Source organism: Eurypyga helias, unplaced genomic scaffold (assembly GCF_000690775.1).
Source record: "Eurypyga helias isolate BGI_N326 unplaced genomic scaffold, ASM69077v1 scaffold10312, whole genome shotgun sequence".
NCBI classification, from domain to species: Eukaryota; Metazoa; Chordata; class Aves; order Eurypygiformes; family Eurypygidae; genus Eurypyga; species Eurypyga helias.
Window position 1 is genome coordinate 55,625 of NW_010234104.1, and position 10,348 is coordinate 65,972.

General features: G+C 36.5%; 1 protein-coding gene across 1 annotated transcript in view; it reads left to right on the forward strand.

Moving 5' to 3' along the window:
* LOC104517327 (protein AF-10) overlaps positions 1-10,113 on the forward strand; it is a gene marked incomplete at both ends in the record, with an annotated part of 65,732 nt that extends 55,619 nt beyond the window's left edge. Inside the window, 3 exons of the mRNA XM_010161944.1 lie at positions 216-311; positions 7,294-7,549; positions 9,547-10,113. Of these exons, the coding sequence (XP_010160246.1) occupies positions 216-311; positions 7,294-7,549; positions 9,547-10,113 (919 nt within the window). The remainder of the gene's footprint in view (positions 1-215; positions 312-7,293; positions 7,550-9,546) is intronic.
* Between the last annotated feature and the right edge of the window lie 235 nt (positions 10,114-10,348).

The window sequence follows — 10,348 nt, forward strand, 5'->3', positions numbered from 1 at the left end:
GTTGAGGAATTTCAGGTTGTGTATTTTGGCAGCAAATATAAATACTTCATGTGCTTTCATAAAATTATACTGTACAAATTTAAAAACATTATTGTTACTTCCATTAAGGTAACACAGGTCATTATTCAAATTTCAATAATGCTTGATGCTGCATAAAATGGGTTATGTTAAAGAAGAAGTTGAACTTAGGTTATATTGTCTTTTGTAACTTCTAGAAATATAAAGAGAAAGATAAACACAAGCAAAAATATAAGAAGCAGTCGGAGTCGTCACCATCCTTGGTTCCATCTCTTACTGTAACTACAGAGAAAGTAAGTCAATATGCTTTTCCTTCTCTTCCACTTCAGTTACTTATGTTGAAATTTCATGATGTAATCATTCCAGTGCATATACAGGAGCATTATAATGGCATAGATTCGATAATCATCAAGCACACTTCTTATTTTTTCCTATGATGTAAAATCCTAAAATACTTTGAGGTTTATAATATGAAGAAAGGCTTAGATTTTTGTAATTGAATAGTGACTGCTTTAAACAATCCAAATCAGGTGCCACTGATACTCCAAGAAGTTTTATTTCATTAATTTCTGTTTAGTAATTTGGGAAGTTTTAGAAAATCTTTCCTTTGAAATTCACTGGTGTGTGCTGAGACGTCACTGAAACGGTAAGCATTTAAGCTGATAATTATGAAATTACAGCACGTGCTTCATATACTTGTAGATAGCACATTGCCTTTTTAGCAATCTGCACCACTTGGTGCTCTGGTCTTTCCTTCCTGTTATTTGCTAGCAAATACCAAACTCTAGGGACAACGCAGAGAGTTAAATAATGACAGTTCTCGTGGTACTCTGCAAGGATCACTTTTGCTGCCCACCAAACAAATGACACTAATGATGATGGGATTACAGAGTGAGCAGCAAGAGTTGAGAAATGGCTTTTTTGACCTCAGCTTTGGAAAACATTTGTCCCATTCACGTGAGAATGTTTGACATCCAGTTGGGGAACCATGAATTAATTGGCTGTTGGTACCTAGAGCATTGCTTTTTAGCAAAGATGCTGAAGCTTGTGTTAACTCTATGTAGTTTGGTTGCTGAGATGCAGTCAGTATCTGACAGATGTGTCTGTTTCCATATGGCATGCCAAAACATTGTCAGAAGAGGGTAAAACAATTGAAATACCAACTTTCTCTAGTCCCTTGAAGTGTTTCCTCAACTAGTGGTGTCAACTTCAAGAATCATCACTGAAAAAAAATTAGTTTTTTTAGTATGCTCTGGATATTTCTTGGTTCTCCATAGCAAGATTATGAACTTGAGGATGTGTACCTGTTTACGCTATTTGTGACTCGTGCTTCTCATAAATAAGGCTTGTTTCTGGTTCTGTTGTATTCTTTTTGACACTATTGGGTTAAGTGAGACTCACTATTCAGTGTTTTTCTGAAACTCCAAATTCAAAGCTAGAGTCAATTTGCTGCTTTGGTGTTTTGGTTTAAGAGCAATTAGAGATTGCGGTCAGTGAGTGTGACAGTTTTTATTGGGATTAAGTTGTGTAACTCTTTGAGTAGTGCTGACTGGTCCATGTGATTTGTTATTTCATTTTGTTAATTTGCCTTGAAAATATTCCTGTTGAGTCTGAGAACTCCTAAAATTCATATCCTATACATGAGGCTTCTTGTGTGGGGAACTTTGAACACCACAGTTTTTGTTTATGCTTTGTGCTGTGTATGATTTTATTTTTTTTGAATTACATTCTTTTTGTACTTCGATTATCTCATCATCATTATAAGTTTTAACAAAAAGTGATACTACTGTGTGTATATATATGTAAAAGTTAACCAAGATATATTGAAATACTAGCTATTTTGTGTCCTACTATTTAAAATATGCTTTTAAAGTTGAAGACAGTTAGAAAATAGACTTGCAGAAAAACAGAACCTAATTGCTTTGTTCTCCCTAGTCTACTTGTAATTACAAGGTTTATGACTTAATGGCCTACACTTCAGTAAGGTGAAAAACGGTAATATCCCATTTTAGCAGACCTCTGTTTAATCCAAGTGAAGGATGAAAATCTTGTCATATTGTACTATTTATATATTTACAGCAAGTCAAATATATTTTTGTAGTTAAATCTATAATCTATAATAGGAACATTTTAAATATTTCTACGTTCTTCTGAATACAGAAACTTTACCACTGTATAGTCTTAAAAATGATTAAATGGATAATATTACTATAAAAAAATGTTGCAAGTCTTATATTTAGTAGGAAGGTAGAGCTAGAGCAAATGCTCAACAGAGACTCTAGATATTTCTAGAACTTAAATTGTAAATGAATTAAACTGAAACAGAAATATTCTTTGTGGAATTTAAATATCAACATGTCTTTTTTTTTTTTTAACCTTTTGCATCCTGTGGTTTCTTTCTGCATAAGCTCTCTGCTTCATTTTCTGCCTTCTTTGTATAAAGCTTTAGATCGTCAGGAAAATTGGTGTTCAGTTTTTCTAATGAAGTTACTAAGCGTGATTATGATTTTTTAACAAGTATCCACTGGATATTTGGAAGTGACTTTTTGTGGCTAGTTCCTTCACTTATAATATCTTACTCTTTTTTTTTTTCATAAGTCCTTGTGACACCATTTATATGCATTTGCTTTTCTAGGTTATAAATTCATAATGTGTTCCTCCAAAAATTTGAAATTTTAATATTAAAACAAGTTTTGTTTTCTTCTGAGATAAATACCTACTTCAGAATATTGTATTAATATATTACTTTTTTGTGTCCTTTTCTAGGGAAGAGTTGTCAGAATTGATTTGGGCTTGATGTGTTTTTCACAGCAGTCTGTCGTTGCAGTGAATACATTCTTTTATCAGGGTATATAATCACTTCCGCTACCACATTGTTCCTGTGGGGGGAACTGGAATTTGAAATTAATTTTGTTTTTCCTTTTCAAATAAGTTAAATCCTTTGTGATACAGTAGTAATGACCATTTATGGAGATGATGCTGTAAAGCTTGTTTTCATCTGCATGAGCAGCTTCCTAAGACAGGTTCACGAAAGGCTGCAGAATAAGCTGTAGAGTTACATTATGTGAGTTAGTATAATTGAATTGCCTGTTTGTTCTGTGAAATTTAATTCCAAGAAATTTGACTGAGCTTCCAGTCCAAATGCTGTGTTGAGATAGGACTATGCCGTTTGGGCAGCGTTTTTGTGCATCCCTGTAATGTCTCAGCAAACACTGCTTAGTTCAGATCAGTTAAGTTGGAAAAATTTGAAATAAGAAATTCTTAACTACTCTTTGATTAACATGTGAAGGATTTTTTAAATTTTCCTTTGAGACGTACATACAGAATGGTTTTGGAAGGTCTGGAATAACGTTGGAATTTGAATTCTGTCTCTGCTTCTTCAGATGAGGTTTTCTTCTGGCCTTCCTTTTAGCTGGGAAGAACCATCAGCCTTTTATTTGGTTCTGATAAAAACTTCTGTCTCAGGTTTTGAGCTTTGGCTTGTACTGGGCGTTTAAAAATGTGTATAGTTTAAGAGATCCAGAAAAACACAGTTGTCCTTTTTTATGTTGGGAGGGGGAGTGTTACTAATTAAAACAAAACTCTGAAATGTTGATGTGGGCAAAGATACACACGACGGTGTATGTGTATTGAGACTGTAGCCGGTAACAAAATTAAAGATAACTGCATTCAGAAGGTACAGCTGACTTTTATCAGTCATGGTAGAGGTGACAGTGATAACCCTCCTCAGTTCACCCATCCTGATTCTCAGGGGAGGTGCTCAGATCCTACTGCAGTGGGATACGAGAGAGTGAAAAGAGTGGGGAAATCTCTATTCGGTGTGACTGAACATCACTATCCCACAGCAGTGTGGTGTTTGTGGGCTGTGGGGTGTAAGTGTGTAAGGGGTTTTTTTGTTTGGTTGGTTTTCACTTGGACCATGCTCTTGCCATCTGGCATTTTTGTGGAGGATCTGCTGTGGTCCTTCTCAGTGCCAGAGTACCACCCTTATGTGTCTGTACTAGAGTTAAAGGCTTCTCAAGCCTTGGGACGTACTGTGCATAGCAGGAACGATCATTATGCCTTTACTGTATATCTAAAGCTTTCCCAGAAGTTTTAGGACTTGCTGCAGATGGGTGGTAAAGCTCTTCAGGGTGCACAGAGTGATATATGGGGGGCGTAAAAGTGACAGGAGCTCTCTGTGCACCAAGTTGGCAGTGTGAAAGTGCGCTTTTTGGAGGGGTGGGGAAAACTCCTGCAAACTGGTTTATGTGGCGCATAAAGGAGCCCTGAGACACACAGAGTTAGCTTGGTAATTGCACTATCAAATACTGATTGATTTTTGAGAACAGGATTAACATTCATGAAATAGTCAAGTCCTCCCAAGTAAACCAAGGAATGGAGTTGGGAGGCAGCATCAGAGGAATCATCTTTTTAGGGGATGTCTGTACTGAAGTGAAGGAAAATGCCTGACTGCAGTGTGAGCAGTGAAGGGGGGAGCCTCAAGTAGTGTGTTCCATTTAGAAAGCATACACTGGGAGGGGACAGCATTGTAAGCTCAGGGGGGCTGCAGAGGCCGGAGTCTGTCAGTAAACAATGAAAGGAGTTCTGCTGCTATCCTCGGATCCTTGCTCTCTGCCACTTTCACTCTCCTGACCTCAAAACCTCAAACTAAACAATGTAGCTTTGCCATGGCAGATTTAAGGTTTTTCTGAGGTTTTAAGTTTTTTCTGAGACACTTCTGTCTTTTAGAATTTAGCATTTTGGAAAAGCAGTTTGTTTAGTGGTGGGTAGGTTATTGTATGAACCAATTAGCTCAATAAGCTAAAGTTTGTGCTGCAGTTTTATGGTAGACCCTATTGCGTATCTGGTGGATTCCAAAGCAGTTGATGTATGTGTATCTGGTGTAGGACACTTTGTTGCGATTAACTCCTAAAAGTAAGGAATATAATCTGTGGAAAAAAACCCCTTATCAGTATGGGTATGTTCCATTGTATTAGTGCAAGATATTCTGAGTAAGCACATAGGTTGCAGTACGCTTTACAGCACCTTCTCAAACACAACTACCTGTTGCGGCGAAATTTTCCAAAGCAGAACTGTGATTTTCATGCTTGTTCTCCAAAATCTGCAAAGAGCAGGATTCAGGTTTGCAGGCAAACCACATCTCTGCACCGTGAGTGCAAGTGAATGCCTGCATGTCATTCACTTAGCTCTACTGACTGGCCAGAACTAGGCAAACTCTTCATTTCCCTTTAAAACAAATTAAGATCCTACAGTAACGAAGAAGAGGTACTAGATAATGCCAAACTATGATTGCTGAGACCTATAGAGGATTATCCTCACAATCAATATTCAACTGAGTGGATAGGAGATAAGAATTAGAAAAAGAAGGAATTGGATAAAAGGAAAAATCCTGGATCCTAGAAAAAGCCTGGCTTTTGGTTTGGGTTATTGCATGCCTGGAAACCCTTTGTTCAAATGACCCAAATTTGAACCACCACTTCTTAACTCAGGTCAAGTGACACATCGGTTTCAGGAAAATTGAGCATAATTGTGGATTTTGCCATAGTTCAAGAAGTCAGCTATTAAATGAACTTGTAATTGGCTCCATCTTTGTTAAAAATGCATAATGGTATTGTAATGTGAATTTGAGGTAAATTATTTTTAGCATTGTATTTTAAAGAGACTTAAGTGGATTTTTCTTCACTGTTATTTGGAAAAGACATAATATCTTCTTATTGCAGTTCATAGTAATTCATACAGGGCGGTATGCAAATAGATCAAAATTTCCATCTTCCTCAAAGCTTGCATATTTAGTTGTCTTTTGGCCTTGGCCACTGGAAAGTAAGTTCTGTGTAAATGTCTTAGCTGTTTTAGTAAAAATGTGGAAAACTTTTTATACCAGCGATATAAAGCTGTATGTAAAGATGAAGAAATATTCTGCTATAGGCCTAAATTCAGCAAGCATCCTAGTCGGGAAAGAGAAAACGTGTGTATATGCTCGATTTGAAGAGACATGTGTTTGTGTGGTCTTTAGTGGAGTTCAATTTAGATACTATTTTAAGCTCTTGGGTAGAGAACCGAACACAGACTAAGCTGGTGTTGAACAGATGAGTAGCTTTTAGGTTAGATGCCTATTTTTTGTTGAAGAAGCTTTATACACTTAAAGGTCTATTGTACTCACTGGTTTGAATATAAATAACAGTAGAATATATTTCCTTTTTCCTAATTTTGCTTTCATGTTCTTTCTTCCGATATTAAAATTCTGCTATCACAATGCCAGTGTTTGGTTGTTTTTCTTTTTTTTAGATTATGAAAACAATTATATTCCTTTGTCGTTTCCTAATGCTGTGCACACAATTTCTCTGCCCACCTAATTACTTTCTGTGAACCTCTTTTGACTATTGTTCACCAATACAAACAATTGTGATAAAATTTAGTGGAAGAACCAAGTTTTTGAAAGCCTTGTGAAGAGTGTATAGGTGTAGGAGAAGGGCCAAAATTCTTGGGGACGGGTGGAGGTTGAGACAGAAATCTGCAGTGGGAGCTCAAGCGGATGTTAGGCTTTTTCCTGCCTGTCAGGCAACAGGTTTGCAGTAGGTAAGCAGTCATTCCTGCACGTGTCTTGGCCAGCTATATCTCACATGCCTTCCTGACTTGATGATTAAGGAACTGGCTGAATGGGACGATTCAGATGGCAGGGAATCCGCATGTGGTGATGGGAAGTGGAGACATAAGGGGCAGTTGGGCTTGTTGGTGTCGATTTTAGTTTGGTGTTGAGACTATAAAGTCTTAAAAATGCAAGTTCTTAGGTTCTGAAACCTTCATCAGTTCCGCTGCTGATGGAACATTTCCAGTTTGACAAAACAAATTAGATAAAAAGTATATTTTCAGAAAAGCATTTAAAGTGGGGGTGGGTTTTATTTCTTTTTAAAAATTTTAAACAGTAAAATAGCAATATCCTATTTAAGTAGAATGTGAAGACTGTGTGACCATAGATCTGAGATTAATCCATGGACCTCAGTGAAATAAAAATTTTAACCAAAGCTGACATTTTAATGCATGTTTTTCTACAAAATTGTTACATACACTTCAACAGTTTGCTGAAAATATTAACAATTCAGTTTATATAACTCCTGCTGTTGCCAGTTACTGTAGTATTTGAACACTTCAAAGTTTATTTGAAAGAATGGATTCTTTTAAACAGATCTTTTGTTACAGGTTTTTTTTTTTCTTTTTTTGTGTGTGACCTAACTGTTTCTTTTCTCTTGCTCTTTTCTCTTATCAAAATGCTAGACATACACAAGCACTAGCAACAACTCCATGTCAGGCTCCTTGAAGCGGCTGGAAGATACTGCAGCTCGATTTACAAATGCAAATTTCCAGGAAGTTTCTACACACGTTTCAAGTGGAAAAGATTCTTCAGAGGCTAGAGGGTCAGAGAGCAAAGGGAAGAAATCTGCAGGTCACAGCTCAGGTCAGAGGGGAAGAAAGCCTGGTGCTGGAAGAAATCCAGGAACAACTGTGACTGCAGCTAGCCCTTTTCAGCAAGGTATTAATTGTTACACTGTAACACGACTGCTGCTTTGACATGAATTGGAAATCACACACATCTAAAACTTGAAAAGTAGCTCATCCGTTATCCTTGATAATGAGAATATTGTTTCAGTTTGGGGAAAAAATAACTTCTGTCAGGGAAAAAAATGTTGATTGTCATAACACAAAAAAGAAGGTTCTGCATCTTTAAAGGGCAAAACTGATGCTTTTGCTTAGACTGTTAAGGTATTCTTTGTAATTGCTAAAAATAGAAGCTTCTTTATATGCTGAAAAGGTAGTCTAGGGTAAAATTTATGAATTTGGGCCTAGGGGCCTTCCTTAGCTTACGGAATAATACTAATGTTTTTTGCTTAGTGCATATTAGGATGAAACTGGACCACCTTATGTATAGGATTCAGTTGCCCCTAAGTAAGTAAAAAAAGGTGCAGACATTTGAAATACACCATTTTCTTCAAAGCCAGAGACCTTTTTACTTTGATTTTGTCATTGAAATTCATAAGCAGATTATGTGACAAGTACGTACAGTTTATTTACCTTATGTAGTACAAAAAGTTTGACATTTAGAACATGCAGAAACCCACTAAATACACTGTTGACAATCCTAGAGAGCAGATTTTATTATGGCATCCTTGTCAGAGTTGAACAAAGATTAAAAAGAATTTAAAGTCAATATTTTATTACTTAACTAATGAAACATGTTATTTCGAAACAACAAACTAGACCTTCTATAAAGTAATTACTTTTCCATAATTTTCACTGTGGTGCGTTGTAGCTGGCTGCCCTTTCTGCTTTACGATATTGCTCTTCCTTTGAGTTTATTTATGCAGTGAGCACTTTTAAATTTGTCTAGAACTCTCAATATTTTAGGCTTTTTTACGTGCAAAAACTGAAGGTTTTTCATTTAAATTCTCAAAATTTTGAAAATTGCCTTCTGAAATCCTGAACTTAAAGAAAAACCTTGCTCACTGGAGTTGTCAAAATAGATCTCTACTTCGTGCATGCTTTTTCTTTAAAGCTGTATTAAGTGAATTTAACTTACCTAAAATGTAAACCAACATTTTAATGATTTTTACATTGATGGTTTAAAGTAAATAATATTTTAAATTGAGTTCTTAATAATATTTAATGGAGTACTAATGGTAAAACAGTAATTGTTGAAGGACTTTTTTATACCTAATGTCATGAGTATTTTCTTGACAAGGTAGTAGTCATCATTCTGAGTTCTGTAAAACAGTACCTGCATGCACCCACCCATATGAAATAACTGAATTTCAGTGATAGTAGATGTTTGTATTTCCTAAGTGCGTTCCACACTCTGCCTTGTATACACTAACACCTTGATGAAATCACTGCCTTCCAAATATTACAAAAGCAGTGTAATACTGTTACACAAAAGGACTTTATGGTTCTCTGACAGTGCTAAAGAAATCTTAAAATGCCCATTTTATACACTTTTCTCCACTTCCTCTTCTGTCCCTTTGAAAAATACCTCTTCTGTGGAACACCTCCTCAGCCAGGGTAAATTAAGTGCAATTGCTGTTCCTTTGGCCTGTGTCAGACTCTTTATTTAGGTAGAATGGTAAGGAGGATTGGAGGCATAGTGTAGATGTGATTATAGCATGTTTCTATCAGCCTTCTTTTATGTAAGTGTATGTTTCAAAAAAAACCTGCTCTGACTTGCACCAGGTGTTTGTTGTGGCTTTAAAACATAAGGGATGTCAAAGTTGCCTAAACAGCAAAGTTGTTATTCTCCTTTTATTCATTTTCACCTTGTTTGTGCCCCAAATTTGAATCTGAAAATCAGATCCAGCAGAGTGAAGATCAGCGGGAGAAGCAATGAATTGTCTTAAAAATAAGTTGGTTTAGCTCTTGGTAACACTTCTTAAAAAGTCCTTGCACTTTTAAAGTTTTGTATTCTCAGATATGAATCTCTTCTGTCCATTTTCATCAAGTACAGGAAAAAATAATTGTACTACTTCTTTACTTTTCCAGGAAGCTTTTTGGGCACTCCTGGGAGCATAAAGTCATCTTCTGGAAGTTCTGTTCAATCTCCCCAGGATTTTTTGAGTTTTACAGACACGGATCTGCGAAGTGACAGTTTCACGCATTCTCAACAGGCTTCGTCAACCAAAGATGTACATAAAGGAGAGACTGGGAGTCAAGAGGGGGGTGTTAATTGTTTTACTTCCTTAATTGGTCTCCCTTCATCATCAGCTGTTTCCCAGTCGAAAAACTTTGACAGCTCACCTGGAGACATAGGTAATTCAAGCCTTACTTCTGCAGCATACAAACGAGCCCAAACTTCTGGAATAGAAGAAGAAACTGTATCAGAAAAGAAACGGAAAGGAAATAAGCAAAGTAAACATGGGCCTGGTAGACCCAAAGGAAATAAAAGTCAAGAAAGTATTTCCCATCTTTCAGTTTCTTCTGCTTCCCCAACTTCATCTGTGGCATCTGCTGCAGGAAGTGTGACAAGCTCTGGTCTTCAGAAATCTCCAACTTTGCTCAGGAATGGAAGTTTACAAAGTCTTAGTGTTGGCTCATCTCCAGTGGGTTCAGGTAGGCATTTAGTGGATTTGTTTTCTTACCTCAAAGTATGTCTTTATTTTAGTCATAATACTGAGCGTGCTTTTCAAGAACAGAGTATCATTTAAAGTACCTTGAAAGTTGCTTTGGGAAAAATAGTAAAAATTAGAATTTGACTGTTGGAAGAGTAAGTTTTGTTCCATATATAGGTGCCATTGAGCTGTAGGTGGCTGTAGTCAGTTGACCTGTGTGTTGACCTATATGCTAC